Raw genomic sequence first — 17,263 nt, 5'->3', positions numbered from 1 at the left:
TGATAATTTTTTTTTAACCTCCAATGATCTGTGATCATGCCTTATTGAACCTGACCGATCAGCAGCCTTTGATCCAGCTGATTATTACCTACTTTTGAAGCACTGTCTTTACAGTACACTCAATTGGTTTTCCTCCTACCTCTGTATCTACCCTTTCCCACTCTCTTTTCTTGGTCCCCCTTCATCTGCTCTACCTCTTGATGTTGAAAGGATCCAGGGCTTGGTCCTTGCCAATCTCATGGCTTTATATGGTGACAAATCTCAAATTGTGCAACCAGGAAGTTATTAGAAATAGTGACAATAACAAGTTTGGTTGAGTGGTAGAGGTAAAATCTGGGTTGGAGGGAGTCAGAGAGAGAAGTTCATAGATTTATAAAATATAGGTATAATCCTTTCAAGGATTCAGATTATTTTTACACTATAAATCCCAAGTGCTTATATTGACCAAACACAAATCTAAATGTAAAGACTTTACATTCATGAATTTTCCCTTATAAATATTTTTCCAGGCATGTTTTATGTACCATGACTTCTTCGTTGAACTAGTGGTTTTGCCTTTTGTGGTGGAAAGAATTTCTTTTGACCCATCTGCTGTTTGAAGAATCTATTCTCTCCTTGCATCATTTTGACACTCTCTGCTTTTAGGACAACTGTTTAAATGTAGTCTCACCCTGTCACGGAAGCTATTGCTGATTTATCACAGAGCAGGGTTTCTCAACCTTGGTGCTATTCACATTTTAGACTGGTCAATTCTTTGTTGTCAAAGGCTGTTCTGCCCATCATAGTTTGCTTAGCAGTATGAACCAAAAGTATCCAAGACAGGTCTCAATCAACTCAGAAAGTTTGTTTTGCCAAGGTTAGGGATGCACCTGTGACACAGCCTCAGGAGGTCCTGACTACGTGTTCCAAGGTGGTCAGAGCACAGCTTGGGTTTATACGTTTTAGGGAGACATAAGACATCAATCAATACATGTAAGATGTACTTTGGTTTGGTCCAGAAAGGCAGGACAACTTGAAGCAGGGGCTTCCAAGTCATAGGTAGATAAGAGACAAATGTTTGCATTATTTTGAGTCTTCGATCTGCCTTTCACTGAATATGCAATTTACATGTGAGGTGGGAGTAGAGGAATGATCACTTATGCCTTAGCTTGGCTCGGTGAATCTGCATTTTTACATAAACAAGAAGTCAGAGGGATATATCAGATACGCATTTGTCTCAGGTGAGCAGGACGACTTTGAGTTCTTTGTCCCGCATCTTTGAAGAGAAGCTATCAATTTCCATTGCCAAGGTGAAATTCAACAGAACTGTTTTAGGGTAAAGATCCTGAGGCCCACAAGGAATTTCCTTGCGGGCAAATGGTGAGGAAGGAATATAGCTTTAGAAACAAAAAATCTGCTCTCTTTTCCTTTCTCTGCTATCGTGGTGTGTTCTTGCTTCCACTTCTCGCCATGTCTTCTCACAGGACTTTCAGGATTAAGCGATTCCTGGCCAAGAAACAAAAGCAAAATCGTCCCATTCCCCAGTGGATTCGGATGAAAAATGGAAATAAAATAAGGTACAATTCCAAAAGGAGACATTGGAGAAGAACCAAAGCTGGGTCTATAAGGAATTGCACATGAGATGGCACATATATTTGTGCTGTCTGAAGGTCATGATCACATTACCATATCAAACTGAAAATGTCACCACTCTCTGGAGAGTTCGACGTATTTTCCTCTCTGAATCTATTATGAGTGCGTTGGTTGGCTGGGTTCAGTAATAAATATGTGAGGCCTTTCATTTCAAAAAAAAAAAAAAATCTTTGTAGCTATCTTATTTAGGAATAAAATGGGAGGCAGGGCTGGGCGCAGTGGCTCATGCCTATAATCCCAGCACTTAGGGAGGCCGAGGCGGGTGGATTGCCTGAGGTCAGGAGTTCGAGACCAGCCTGGCCAACATGGTGAAACTCTGTCTCTACTGAAAATACAAAAATTAGCTGGACTTGGTGGCGGGGACCTGTAATCCCAACTACCCGGGAGGCAGAAGCAGAAGAATTGCTTAAACCTAGAGGGCAGATGTTGCAGTGAGCTGAGATCGTGCCACTGCACTCCAGCCTGGGCAACAAGAGGGAAAACTCTGTCTCAAAAAAAATAAATAAATAAATAAAAGGGAGGGAGGCAGTTTTGTCTGATTGACACAGTTCCCAGCTTGACTTTTCCTTTTGGCTTAGTGATTTTGGGGTCCTGAGATTTATTCTCCTTTCACAGCGGCATCCCCAGCTATTGCACTAGATGTCGATAGTATCCTCTAGTTGTGACAACCAAAAATATCTCCAGACATTGCTGAATGTCCCCTGGGGGGAAAATTGCTCCTGATTGAGAACTACAGTCGAAAAGAGGACCCTGGAACAATGGAATGCAGGGAGGCTGGGAAGAAAGTATATGCAGGGCGATGGTAGAGTGGAACTAGGGAAGCAAAATCAAACACTTCTTGGTGGTCTCATTTTATTTTTGCTTTTCCTCTGTTCTTTGCCACTCTTTGTTGTTTAAAACAGCCCAAGTGTCAGCATCTATTTTTCAGCATCTGCTATACTTCTTGCACACCTTTCCTGCCATGGTAGAGGCTGGGGTGAGAAGCCAATATCTGGAGGGAATTAGTACCATCCATGGGCACAGAAAGAGCCCTGGAAATAACTGAGAATGATTGTTCCTTTCTTTTTTCTAATTGTTTCTTTAATCTTTGTTTTCCTGCCCACTACCCCTCATTGTGAGTGGTGCTGTGCCTTGATCAGTTTTTGCTAAGGACATGGTCTGAATCAAGTCCAAGTTCTCCATGCCTCTTTGAGCCTTGAAATTTGTCAAAGAATAAAGGGAAATGGTATTCCAGGAAGTGAGTAGAGTGTAGGATGGTCAGTAGCAATGAGCTGGCAGATGTACGCAGTGGCTAGATGGCATTCTTGCGAAGAATTAGGAGTTAACCCTTTATAAGATGATGATACTGATGGTATTAGCTAATAAAAACAAGCCCTTAGTACATGCCTGCTACTGTTTTAACTGTGTTTCATTAATTAAATCATTTAATTTTCACAACCTCATGAGTAGGAGATATTTTTATTCCTGTATTAGAGATGAGAAAAAAAATGCCCAGAGGGGTCAAAATAACTTGCTCAAGAGGCAGAGCTATGTTTTTTCATTCATGCACTCTGCCTTCAAATCCTCATTCTTAAGGCCAATGATATTTACAAACCACATGGTCACTCTAGAAAATGCCAGTGACATTGAACAAGGTTCCTATGAAAGTTGGGGATACTTTGTTAGATTTTTGTTGGTTTTGTTTTGCCTTTAGCAATATCTGCAGTGGCTGGATTGTTTTCAGTGGGGAGATCTCCTCAGGTACTGGGACAAGGTTTCTGATAAGCATGAGAGGTCATCAGGGCTCCTCATGTCTTGATATCACTGACACCGAGTACTGACCCAGACATTGAACTGCTTGCATCTCCTACCACACCTCACCTCCCTGATATCTTTTCTTCCATGCTTACACAGATTTAACTCAGTGGTCCATCCCTATAGTCATTGCCTTGCATATATTTCTAACTTCTTTGCTTCTCAATTAATTGTATAAGATTGGAAAATCCACAGCAAAGTTTAAATCCAATGGTCAATCTTCTCTATTCTGAGCCTTCACCTATTTAGCTCACCATGGCTAGGGGAAACACACAACCGTGCTGATTGGCATCATGTTGAATTCAAAATCAAGAGCCTTGAGTAGGCCCTTAATGTTGTCTGTAATGCCTCCCTAATCCATTCTGTCTCATATTCTCATAGACAATTTCCCACCTTCTCTGTCCTCTAAGCCTCCAATACCGTTTCTCCATCCTCACTCTCAATTGATAACTTTACCTCTTTTTTTAACTGAGAAATTAAAGCAATCAGAAGAGAACTTCTACAGACTCCCTCCACCGTATCTACCCAGCCACCAGCTTTAGCATCCATATACTCTGCCTTCTCCACCTGTTACCATTAGTTAATTTAAAATCACTCCCTCTGCTCAAGCACTGGATCTCATCTCCCTTCCTCTAATGAAGAACATTGCTGTACAATTCTCCTATAAATAAATTACCAGTGATTTATTTATTGGCTTCCTTCCTTCATAGCAATCAAGTTTGCCACATTGATTGACTTTTCCTTTCCCAAAAGATTTCTCTGTGGTGGGTGACACTGTTGGATAGCATTTTACACACAGTAGAACTTCTTTCAAAATTGGAGTCAGTCCTCTCACATCCTGCTACTGCTTCATCAATTAAGTTTATATAATGTTCTAAATCCTTTGTTGTCATTTCCATGTTCATAACATCTTCACTGGCAGTGGATTCCATTTCAAGAACCCCGCTTCTTTGATCATCTGTTGTGGGAAGTCAGGGACCCCGAATGGAGGGAGTGGCTGGAGCCGTGGCAGAGGAACATAAATTGTGAAGATTTCATTTTAATATGGACATTTATCAGATCCCAAATAATACTTTTGTAATTTCTTACACCCATCTATATGTCAATCTCTGAAAATAAGTTTTGGAGATTTCATTTTAATATGGACATGTATCAGTTCCCCAAAATAATGCTCTTATAATTTCTTATGCCTGTCTTTAATCTCTTAATCCTGTTATCTTCGTAAGCTGAGAATGTACATCACCTCAGGACCATTATTGTGTTAGCTGTACAAATTGATTGTAAAACATGTGTGTTTGAACAATATGGAATCAGTGCACCTTGAAAAAGAAGAAAATAACAATGATTTTCAGGAACAAGGGAAGACAACCATAAGGTCTGACTGCCTGCGGAGTCAGGCAAAATAGAGCCATATTTTTCTTCTTGCGGAGAGCCTATAAACAGACGTGGAAGTAGGGAAGATATCACTAAATTCTTTTCCTAGCAAGAAATATTAATAATTAATACCCTGGGGAAGGAATGCATTCCTGGGGGCAGGTCTATAAACGGCTGCTCTGGGAGTGTCTGTCTTATGTGGTTGAGATAAGGACTGAGATACGCCCTGGTCTCCTGCAGTACCCTGAGGCTTATTAGGATGGGGGAAAAAACCCAGCCTGGTAAATTTGAGGTCAGAATGGTTCTCTGCTCTTAAACCCTGTTTTCTTTTGTTTAAGATGTTTATCAAGACAATATATGCACAGCTGAACATAGACCCTCATCAGTAGTTCTGAATTTGCCCTTGTCCTGTTTCCTCAGAAGCATGTAATCTTGGTTCTCCTTTTTGCCCTTTGAAGCATGTGATCTTGTGACCTACTCACTGTTCTTGCACCCCCTCCCCTTTTGAAATCCTTAATAAAACTTGCTGACTTTAAGGCTCAGGTGGGCATCACGGTCCTACTGATATTTTACCCTGGAGGCCCAGGTGTAAAATTCCTCTGTTTGTACTCTTTCTCTTTATTTCTCAGCCAGCCGACACTTATGGAAAATAGAAAGAACCTATGTTGAAATATTGGGGGCTGGTTCCCCCGATAATCATCCATAAGAAGTAACTCCTTACCTGTTCAAGTTTTATCATGAGATTGCAGCAATTCAGTCTTATCTTCAGGCTTTACTTCTAATTCTAGTTCTCTTGAACCAGAAGTACCACCTCTGCAGGTACTTCCTCCATTGAAGTCTTGAAGCCTTCAAAGTCATTCATGAAAGTTAGAATCAATTTCTTCCAAACTCTTGTCAGTGTTGATATTTTGACCTTCTCTCATGAATAAGAAATGTTCTTAATGGCATCTGAAATGGTAAATGCTTTTGAGATTTTTCAACTTATTTTTCCCAGATCCATCAGAGGAATCTTGCAACTATCACCTCACTAGGCTGGGTGCAGTGGCTCATACCTGTAATCCCAACACTTTGGGAGGCTGAGGTCAGCAGATCACTTGATCAGGAATTCCAGACCTGCTTGGGCAACATAGTGAAACCCTGTCTCTCCTGAAAATAAAAACAATAGCCATGCATGGTGGCAGGTGCCTGTAGCTTTTGCTACTCAGGAGGCAGAGGCAGGAGAATTGTTTGAACCCTGAAGGTAAAGGTGGCGGTGAGCCGAGACTGTGCCACTGCACTCCAGCCTGAGTGATGAAGCGAGACTCCATCTCAAAAACAAACAAATAAAACCAAAAAAACTATAGCCTTATTAAATGTATTTCTTAAATAATAAGACTTGAAAGTCAAAATTACTCCTTGATCCATCCATAGATGACAGAATGGATGTTGTGTTGGCAGGCATAAAAACAATATGAATCTTCTCGTATATCTCCATCAGAGTTCTTGGGTGATCAGGTGCTTTGCCAATGAGCAATAATGTTTTAAAAGGAATCTTTTTTTTTTTTTTTTTTTTTTTTTTGAGCAACGGTTCTCAACAGTGGACTTAGAATATTCAGCAAACCATGCTATCAACAGATGTGCTGTCATTCAGGCTTTGTTATTCCATTTCTAGAGCACAGGTAGAGAAGATTTAGCATATTTCTTTAGGGCCCTAGGATTTTTGGAATGGTAAATGAGCATTGGCTTCAACTTAAAGGCCACCAGCTGCATTAGTCCCAAAGAAGAGAGTGAGCCTGTCTTTTGATGCTTTGAAGCCAGGCATTGACTTCTCCTCTCTAGCTATGAAAGTCCTAGATGGCATCTTCTTCCATCAGAAGGCTGTTTCATTCACGTTGAAAATCTGTCGTTTAGTGTAGCCACCTTCATCAGTGATCTTAGCTAGATCTTCTGGATATCTTGCTACACTTCAGCTCTTGCTGCTTCACCTTGCACTTTTACATTATGGAGAGGGCTTCTTTCCTTAAACTTATGAACCAATCTCTGCTAGCTTCAAACTTTTATTCTGCAGCTTCTTCATGTCTCTTAGCCTCCATAGAATTGAAGAGAGTTAGGGCCTTGCTCTGGATTAGGCTTTGGCTTAAGGGAATGTTTTGCCTGGTTTGATCTATCCAGACTACTCAAACTTTCTCCCTATCAGCAATAAGACTGTTTCACTTTCTTATCATTCATATGTTCACTGGAGGAGCACTTTAAATTTCCTTCAGGAACTTTTTAACTGTATTCACAGCTCAGCTAACTGTTTGACACAAGAGGCCTAGCTTTCAGCCTGTCTTGGTTTTCAACATGCCTTCCTCTCTAAGTTTCATCATTTCTGCCTTTTGATTTAAAGAGAGAGACATGTGATTCTTTTTACTTTAACACCTAGAGGCTGGTGTAGGTTTATTAACTGGTGTAATTTCTTTTCTTTCTTTCTTTCTTTCTTTCTTTCTTTCTTTCTTTCTTTCTTTCTTTCTTTCTTTCTTTCTTTCTTTCTTTCTTTCTTTCTTTCTTTCTTTCTTTCTTTCTTTCTTTCCCTTTCTCTTTCTTTCTTTTCTTTCTTTCTTTCTCTTTCTTTCTTTTCTTTCTTTCTTTCTTTCTTTCTTTCTTTCTTTCTTTCTTTCTTTCTTTCTTTCTTTCTTTCTTTCTTTCTTTCTCTTTCTCTTTCTTTCTTTCTCTCTCTCTCTTTCTTCCTTCCTTCCTTCTTTCTTTCCTTTTTTCTTTTTAATTTGAATCTGAGTTTCACTCTTGTTGCCCAGGCTGGAGTGCAATGGTACGATCTTGGCTCACCACAACCTCTGCCTCCTGGGTTCAAGTGATTCTCCTGCCTCAGCCTCCCAAGTAGCTGGGATTACAGGTGCCCACCACCACACCTGGGTAATTTTGTATTTTTAGTAGAGACAGGGTTTATCCATGTTGGTCAGGCTGGTCTTGAACTCCCGACCTCAGGTGATCTGCCCATCTTGGCCTCCCAAAGTTCTGGGATTACAGGCATGAGCCACTGTACCCGGCCTTTTTTTTTTTTTTTTTTTGAGATGGAGTCTTACTCTGTTGCCCAGGCTGGACTGCAGTGGTGTGATCTTGGCTCACTGCAACCTCTGCCTCCCAGGTTCAAGTGCTTCTCCTGCCTCAGGCTTCTGAGTAGCTGGGATTACAGGCATGCACCACCACTGTCTAATTTTTATATTTTTAGTAGAGATGGGGTTTCACTATGTTGGCCAGGCTGATCTCAAACCCCTGACCTCAGGTCTCAGCCTCCCAAAGTGCTAGGATTTCAGGTGTGAGTCACCGTACCTGGCCAGTTGGTGTAATTTCAATATTGTGTCTCAGGGAGTAGAAAGGCCCAAGGAGAAGGAGAGGGATGGGGAGTGTCTGGCTGGTTGTTGGAGCAGTCAGAACACACACATTTATTGATCAACTTTGCTGTCTTATAAGGGTTAGTTCATGGCACCCCAAAATAACATGAGTAACATCAAAGATCACTGACCACAGATGACCATGACAGATATACTAATAATGATGAAAAAGTTTGAAATATTTTGAGAATTATCAAAATGTGACACAGAGACATGAAGTGAGCATATGTTGTTGAGGAAATGGTGCTGAGAGTCTTGCTCAATGCAGGGTTGCCACAAACCTTCAATTTGTAAAGCACACGATATCTGCAAAGAACATTTTAAAGTGAAATGCAGTAAAGCAAGATATACCTGTATAATTTTCCATGCTGTCACCTTCAACTTTTTTTAAGTTGTTAGATTCAAGTGAGCCTCTTTTTGATAGGAAAAGCTGTATTTGTTTTCTAATTGAGTGAGACAATCTGTTTTTGGCTAATGCATGTAGTTAATTTCTGTTTTTAATAAGTTATGTTTATATTTATGGATTTTTAAAATCTCAAATGTGATGTATATCACATCGCACACCTTTTATTTTTATTTTTATTCCCTCTTTATTGCCTTTAGTGGGGGATTGGTTGAGTTTTTCTTTTCTTCCCCATTACATTTCTTTTTCTCTCTAGTTTGGGCATTAAACACTATTTCTAGCATTTGGAATTATCCTAAAAATTTAACACAAATATTTTTACTTAATGTTTAAAGTTAATATGATTACTCTTTCATTGAACTAGAAAGTTAGAACACTTTAACCCTGATTAACATCCCTCTCTCTCAATATATAAATATGTATACACATATAAAATATATTTTAAAATGAACACTTCTGTATATGGTTATATATTTAGAAATCTATACACAAATGAGCAATTACTGTTTCAATGGAAATTGAAACAATTTTAGCTACCTGTACATTTACTAATTTCTTTCTCTTTGTTTGAGAGGGAGTCTCACTCTGTTGCCTGGGTTGGAGTGCAGTGACACTATCTTGGCTCACTGTAACCTCCGTCTCCCGGGTTCCAGCAATTCTCCTGCTTCAGCCTCCCGAGTAGCTGGGACTACAGATGCGTGCCATGGCACCTGGCTGATTTTTGTGTTTTTAGTAGAGATGGGTTTTCACCATGTTGGCCAGGCTGGTCTCGAACTCCTAACCTTAAGTGGTCTACCCACCTTGGCCTCCCGAAGTGCTGGGATTACAAGCATAAGCCACCATGCCCAGCCAACGTTTACTAATTTCTTTCTTTTGTTTTCTTTTCTTCTTCTTCTTTTTTTTTTTTTTTGATACAGTCTTGCTCTGTGGCCCAGGCTGAAGTGCAGTAGCACGATCTTGGCTCACTGCAGCCTCTGCCTCTGGGGTTCCAGTGATTCTCTTGCCTCAGCTTCCCTGGCAGTTGGGATTACAGGCCCATGCCACTGCGCCTGGCTAATTTTTGTATTTTTAGTAGAGATGGTATTTCACTATGTTGGCCAGGTTGGTCTTGAACTCCTGACCTCAGGTGATCTGCCCTCTTCACCTCTCAAAGTGCTGGGATTCCAGGCGTGATTACTGATTTTTGCTGTTAAGTCCCTTACTGGTGTCATCAATATTTGGTTCATCTTATTATTCATACCATCTTTAAAAAATCCAACACTAAGTATGCATCCAGATATTTGCTGGATACATGAAATAATGTGTGAGCCTAACTTCTTATTTTCCAATGGAAATAGATTCTACTGTAAGTGACATATTGTTACAGCTGCTGGTTTAGCTATTCTTAACTCTTTTTTTTTTTTTTTTTTTTTGAGACGGAGTCTCGCTCTGTCACCCAGCAGGCTGGAGTGCAGTGGCGCTATCTCGGCTCACTGCAAGCTCCGCCTCCCGAGTTCACGCCATTCTCCTGCTTCAGCCTCCGGAGTAGCTGGGACTACAGGCGCCGGCCACCACGCCCGGCTAATGTTTTTGTATTTTTAATAGAGACAGTGTTTCACCGTGTTAGCCAGGATGATCTCAATCTCCTGACCTGTGATCCGCCCGCCTCGGCCTCCAGTGCTGGGATTACAGGCGTGAGCCACTGCACCCGGCCCTATTCTTAACTTTTCAGAAGATATGGAACATATCGATGCTTGAATGAAAGTAAAGTATCTTCTCCTTAGAAAAAATGCACTTATGAGCCTACAACAAATTTTGCACATAGTTATAGGAAATTAACGGATACTTGAAGCATCCATTCCTGAAACCCGGCTCAGCAAACTTTGCTTTGGAAAGGTCTCAACCTTGGAACATTGGAGGTTTGGGTCTACAGATGTGGAATAAAGTCAATTCCACCCTCATGAATATACTATTAAGACTATTGCCAACTCTAGATAGATAGAGCAATAATTTCCTCAAAGAGAGATCCGAGAGCATTATACCTGTATGTAGACAAGAACAAGGCAGTCCATGGTGACACCTTCCCTATCCCTGGCGTTTGGAAGCCAGAAGGATATTGTCTTGGCTTCACCCCTCATTAGACTGTGTCATCTCTCTTAAAACTCATCATTAGGGGGACATTACATCTCATCTTGCCCGGGACAGTCCTGGTTTACATCTGTTGTTCTAGTGCAGTTTTTAAGAGTGCTTCCTTTCACTATCAAAAGTGTCCTAGTATGGGCTGGGCGCAGTGGCTCACACCTGTAATCCCAGTCCTTGGGAGGCCAAGGCGGGCGGATGATCTGAGGTCGGGAGTTCGAGACCACCCTGACCAATATGGAGAAACTCTGTCTCTACTAAAAATACAAAAAAAAATTAGCCAGATGTGGTGGTGCAAGCCTGTAATCCCAGCTACTCAAGAGGCTGAGGCAGGAGAATCGCTTGAACCTGGGAGGTAGAGGTTGTAGTGAGCCGAGATTGTGTCATTGCACTCCAGCCTGGGCAACAAGAGTAAAACTCTGTCTCAAAAAAAAAAAAGTGTCCTAGTTTGAATAATAAATTATATGACCACCCTACTAAGAATGAGTAGACTTGGATCAGTGCCTGGATTTATTTCTTCCCAACCACATAGATTCCATTCTCAAACCCAATTCTTCCAGAATCCCCATTGTGCCTTCTATCTCTCCTCTTCATCAGGCTCAGTCCAGACTTTGATCTGCTTGATCAGGAGCCAAGACTCTTGAGATGCCAACACCAGCAGCCGGATACAACTCAACTCTTCCACAGACTCTTCTTCAAAAAATACTATCTGGTCCAAATTTCCTCCTGCCAGTGGCCCTAGCAGGGCATAGCGAGCACAGGATTTGGGATCCTCCTGGGGTCATAGCCCAGTTCCACTTGCCCCTGCTGCAGTCGGTACCTCCCGTCTTTGTCAGAGCCTGTCAGCACCACTATCCGGGTGACTTTTTATGGCCTGTCCAGAATCACGGTCAAGTAGTTTCAAGTAGTTTCCTTTCAAAGGATCTAAGGTAGAGTAGCCCTTCTTGTTCAGTGTATAAGTGTACTGTGGAATCACAGCCAACCTTGACACCATGTCAGTGAGGACAGTAGCAACAGGGTTATCTGGTTCACCAAAGACCCTGTCCTTCTCCATAGGAAAGCATATTCATGAAACATAGAATAATCGCCTGTGTGGTTGAAGACAGAGGGACTGAAATGAATAGGAACATTCTGGGCCAAGAGAAGACAAAATTCAGAGAGAAGCAAGTGAGTACGAGTGTCCTTATGGAAGAGGAACAAGAAAGCGGTCAGGTGGGAGAGGTCACTGGTGCAGAAAACTTTCCCAGAGATGCTCAGGTGGGAGAACTCCAGGATCACCCAAGGTAGTTCTTTCCAGGCTGATAATGCCGGAGAGATGGCAGCAGCGAATTTGGGGGTGCAATGAATATGATCTTCCAACAAAGTAAAGTAATCAGAGAGGTTGCTAGCAAAGTTCATGAGGAGGGCATGGTCTACTTTCTGCCTGGAATAGAGGGCTTCACAGGGTGACGAGTGATTAACGTCACTCAGATCTCCTGGGAGAGGGGAGCCACCATGGATGACCAGCAGCTTCCCGGCCCCAATCTGTGCTGTGAAGAGAGCTGAAATATTGGCAGCTGTTTGGACGAGCCATGCAGGGTCAGGACCTGACAGGTGGACCAGCACCATGATATACTCCAGCTCACGTTCTGAGGAAGCTTGGAACGTGGACTGCAGGGTGTCCAAGAGGTAGCTCCCACGAGGATGCTGCATTGAGGCAATCCCCACGGTCCGCAGTCCTGGGGGAGAGATGAGGCACATGAGCACTTCAGGCTGGTGAAGAATTCCTAGGACTCTCCTCCCAGGTCTTCCCCTTATGCCGATCCCAGTGACAATTCACATTCCTTTTCCTGGGGCATGTAGTCCAGATGGGAGGTTAATATCTGACCAGAAATTGTGATGTGATTTTATTTGGTCAGAGTATTGTGGTCAGTATTTTGGAAGGCTCTTGGGGAAGCTTTATGAAGGGCAAAGCTCTCTCTCATGGGCAAGGCTGCCGGTCACCAAAGGCAAATTGCTGGGTTGGCAAAGTGTCTTAGCCTGGCCTTGACCTTCAGCGTTATTTCAGCTACCACAGTTCAACCAGACCTGGATTAGAGGATCTCTGGAAATCTATGTAAACCCAAGGGTCCAACAGTCTAGTGCACTGAGATCTGAAGTCCACATGGCCCTCTTTGCCTGCCCTCTACCCAATGCCTTTTCCCATGGCTCCCCCTGGCTCTTTCCCCTTCCTGTCTTCCCCCCACCCCTGGGGCCGACCATGACTGAGCTTCACTATGGAACAGCTCCTTCCCAGGGTCGCTATGGCCCTTCTGTCCTGTTGGTCATTCAAGGGGTGACCAGATGGGAGGAAAACACACTCAGGATTATAACATGGACCAAATTCCACAGCGTGGCCCTGCCTCAGAGCACAGCCTTTCCTTGCCACATGCCAGTCACTTCCCTTTTCAACCCTCCTTCCCTTTTCTGGCTAAAATACTCTGTCTGGTCCTCTCCCAGTCAGACCACTCCCTCCCAGGTACTCACTCTTTTCCTGGGGAGGGGCTCCAGCCAGGAATTGGTAGCTGGCATGCTGGAGAAGAGGGGAGTCTCTCTGCATCTCCTTGAAGGTTCACAGATGGTTCTTACTTTCGTAGTTGATTTGTTTGACAGCTATTTGCCAAGCTATGTCCTCCTTTTCCTTCTGAGGATAAGATATGTCAGTCCTGAGGTTCACCCCCAGATTCTCTGGAGACAATTGAGGAGCAGATCTCCCTTTTAGGACAGGTTGGGCAAGCCCCAGCTTCCTGTGCCCAGGGAAGCCGAGTGTGGGGCTCAGGGAACCGCTCTCCCCACCTCATCATGAGAACATGCAGGGCTTTCCAGCACTGGCCATGGGTCCTGAGTTGGGAAGTGGGGCTCCCAGGTTTGTGTGGAGTGCCTGCGGGAAGGGCCAAGGCTTGTGTGGAGAAAGCACTTGCCTGACCCCACCGTTGTCAGGCTGGCCAGTGTCGTCTACCTCAGCTTAGGCCTGGGCTAGGTTCTGTGAGATGTGCTGGTGTCCAGTGCCTGGCCCTGTCCTCAAGGAACATAGGCCCCGGTGCCTCAATTCTAGAGTCCTTTCTTTTGCTCAAATCTGACCACGCACACATTTCTGAACCACTCCCCACACCTGTCCTGTGCTTAGCTCCAGCTGGTCTGAGGTGTTTTATGAAAAATGTGGATTTCGAAGCCTGGCCAGGAACTGTGTGGGGTTTGGTCTTCTCACTTGCAGATGTTGTCCACTTAGGGAAGCTATTTCCAATCCTTCATGTGAGAAATAGGAAAAATAACATCTCCATGCTAGGTCCTGGCTGGGAAGTGGCCAGCACCCAGGTCCTCATCGCCTGCTGGTCCTGCCAGTCAGCCTGGTCCTCTAGAGGTGGGCGTGTACTGCCCTCTCCACACCTGGAGTCCCCTTTCTTCCTCCCTTCCCCTAGTCAAATCCCACCCATATTTCAAGACTGGTTCATATTTTTTTTTTCCTGACATTCTCGTGATTCTTCACGTGTTCTCTCCTTAGAACGCCTATGATGAGACTAGAGTATTTCACAAATTTGAAAAACTCCCTCCTACTGAAGGGTTGACAAACTGCTGCAGCCTTGATCTCTGGTACTCACCATAATACACTGTATTCAACATGCTCCTCTTTATTCTCTTGGAGAATGAAGCCCAGGATGACTAAGGATATAGCAACAATGATATATCTCCATAGGCAGCAGTGCATGGTGCTGGGACTGGGAGCAGCTCTGCAAAGAAATGTGAGTTGGTTATATGTATCCTGAGTTCCTCTTGCTCAGAGAGCATCTGGGTATTTCCTTCTGCCTGGCAGCCTCCTACCTCCTTCCCCTCATCCCTCTTCCTGCACACTACTGCTTAAATATTTCCTTAAACTTTTTCCCTCCTGGTTCCACTCTTCCCACCACTTGTGCCATCTAAGGAAAGACAACGATCATAGAGTTTGATTCTGTTCAGCCTCCACCTTCTTTCTCCCTTCCCTGAATTTCCAGGTGAAGTTGAAGGAGCTGCCTTCATTTATCCACTCTGGTTTAGAGACCCAACCAGAGGGGATGTGTTACCAAGAAGAGGAAATCAAGAAGTTAATTATATTTTTCTTATATATTTCCTTATGTATTTGGAAATATATAATTTCCAAATTATATTTGACTTCAAATTCAAGCCAAAGACTCTTCTTGGATTTATTGACCAATACATTGGGTCTTGTCTATTAGTTCCCCATTACTTTTGCATCTGATCCTTTCCAGGATTATGTTAGGCAGATACGAGGTTTTGACTCAAATCAGAGGGATAGAAGGAAACGCGTATTAGTACGTCTTCCCCGTGCTGGGACTGGTAAGAAGGATGAAACCTCAGAGTGGCTAAACACTTCCAGTCATGTGCAAGTCTCCACCATATTGGGAGCACTATATCCACTGACATCTTTTTGTCTAACAGAAAATGTGGATTTCTCCAAGTTCAAGGAGAAAAACTTTTAATGAAGGATGGGGTCCCAGAGGGACTCCTCAGAGGTAGCTGAAACTGGCTACCACTCCTAGGAGAACCCACTGTTCTCCTTGAATGGGGTTCTTGTTCTCCCTGAATAGGGGCTGCTCACCCCTCTGAACTCATGTCAAGCACCTGTTTCTGGGTGAAGCAGGGTTCAGGGTGGGATATACTTTCAAAACCAGCTTTCCAGTCTTTTACCTCAAACCCTGACATTTGGAAAGTAACTATCAGTTACTTTCAGATTCAAACCGGCGGACTCAAAGACAGTCGACAAAGGTGACTTTTGAATGACCTCTTTCCGTACGAGAGGGCCCCCTGGACGAGTCACTGCTGCCATGACACACCTCTGTCCCCAGGATACTGCCTCACTGTGCTGCCTGTCGGTGGGGGGGGTGCGGGGGCGGTTTCCTCGTCACCAGAAATTGCTCTTCAAATCTCCAGTTCTCCCTTGGGCCCACAACTGCCCAGTGGGCCGCTAGAGTTTCCTTTTCTTCTCTTTATTTTTATTTTTTATTTATTGTTTTTGAGACAGCGTCTCACTCTGTCGCCCAGCTTGGAGTGCAGTGGTGCAAACTCGGCTCACTGCAACCTCTGCCTCCTGGGTTCAAGCGATTCTCCTACCTCAGCCTCCCGAGTAGCCGGGATTACAGGCATGAGCCACCATGCCCAGCTAATTTTTGTATTTTTAGTAGAGACAGGGTCTCACCATGTTGGCAAGCTGGTCTAGAACTCCTGACCTCAAATGATTCACCCACCTCAGGCTCCCAAAGTGCTGTGATTACAGGCATGAGCCACCCTTTTCTTCTCTTTATTCGTTCTTTTCCATTGCTAGGAATGTTTTTCCAGTTCTTCCTCCCTACAGTTATAGTTTTACTTATGTTCGTGTTGTTCTTACGAGGCCATATATTTTAAAACTATAGGCTTGACTGGGTGGGTGGCTCACGCCTGTAATCCCAGCGCTTTGGGAGGCCAAGGTGGGTGGATCCCTTCAGCCCAGGAGTTCAAGACCAGCCTGGGCAACATAGCAAGACACCATCTCTACAAAAATTACAAAAATTATCTGGGTATGGTGGTGCACATCTGTAGTTCCAGATACTCAGGAGGCTGAGGTGTGAGGATTGCCTGGACCCAGGAGGTTGCAGTGAGCTATGATCATGCCACTGTACTCCAGCCTGGGTAGACTCCGGAGACCTTGTCTCAAAAATAAATAAATAAATAAATAAATAAATAAATAAATAAAATTTTAAAAATAGAAGAACAAGAGGAAGAAAAAAAGAGAAAGAAACTGCCAAACTGTTTACCAAAGTGACTGTACCACTTTGCATATTGAGTGGGAAAACATAAACTCTTTTTTTCTATTCTTGCACACAACAACAATCAACACAAAAGACCTCACCGTGTTGGGAGCACTATATCCACTGATGTCTTTTTGTCTAACAGAAAATGTGACTTGAGGGCTTATCGAAAACCACACGTAGTTTTTGTTTTGTTTTGTTTTCCCACACACCCAGCAACTCCAGCTGAGCTCAGTTTTGACACTGCCTACCTGGGCACAGCATCAGATCCCAGAGATTGAGGGCTCAGTCCTACAAGACCACCCGCTCATAAGACACCAGTAGAAAGTCCAGGCCTCTGGAACTTCTGACTGATTAGCTTTAAGTTGGGGTTCCCACAACCACTTCTTTGGGTTTTATTAATTTGCTGGCGCGCTCACAGAACTCAGGGAAACACCAACGTTTACTGGAGGTTCCTGGACGGTGGTGAGCCCAGGGAGGGCACAGAAGCTCCACACCCCATTCTCTACACCTTGCCCTGTTCATCTCTTCATCTGTACTCTTTGTAATATCCTTTATAATAAAGCAGGAAATGCCCAACAAAAACAGAGTCAGGTGGGAAAAGCACTCAGCGAACGTAATATTGTTCCAACAATGTAATTCTGCACAAGTCTAGCTGCTGAAACTGCCTTTGTAACCTGAAACCACTTTCCTCTAGTAGCTACTGAAACAACCTGCTTAGACTCGGACTTGTTTTACCTACGGCCATCACTTACCAACTAGTAGTTTTCTAA

At 43.4% G+C, this 17,263-nt stretch overlaps 3 protein-coding genes and 1 pseudogene across 3 annotated transcripts in view; 2 read left to right on the top strand and 2 right to left on the bottom strand.

Annotated features, from left to right (window-relative positions):
- Positions 1-17,263, bottom strand: part of LOC126939198 (NADH-cytochrome b5 reductase 1) — a 143,857-nt gene that overhangs the window by 15,080 nt on the left and 111,514 nt on the right. The gene's annotated exons all lie outside the window — the stretch shown is intronic.
- Positions 1-17,263, top strand: part of TMEM183A (transmembrane protein 183A) — a 604,310-nt gene that overhangs the window by 504,437 nt on the left and 82,610 nt on the right. The window lies entirely within an intron of this gene.
- LOC126939515 (60S ribosomal protein L39-like) lies at positions 1,450-1,783 on the top strand. Its single transcript, XM_050764904.1, has one exon. It carries the CDS (start codon positions 1,450-1,452, stop codon positions 1,618-1,620), a length of 171 nt encoding a protein of 56 aa, XP_050620861.1. The 3' UTR covers positions 1,621-1,783.
- LOC126939171 (alpha-1,3-mannosyl-glycoprotein 4-beta-N-acetylglucosaminyltransferase-like protein MGAT4E) lies at positions 11,170-12,404 on the bottom strand (annotated as a pseudogene).

Source organism: Macaca thibetana, chromosome 1 (genome assembly GCF_024542745.1).
Source record: "Macaca thibetana thibetana isolate TM-01 chromosome 1, ASM2454274v1, whole genome shotgun sequence".
NCBI classification, from domain to species: domain Eukaryota; kingdom Metazoa; phylum Chordata; class Mammalia; order Primates; family Cercopithecidae; genus Macaca; species Macaca thibetana.
Note: the sequence above shows the minus strand (reverse complement) of the source record. Positions and strands in the feature narration are given on the sequence as shown.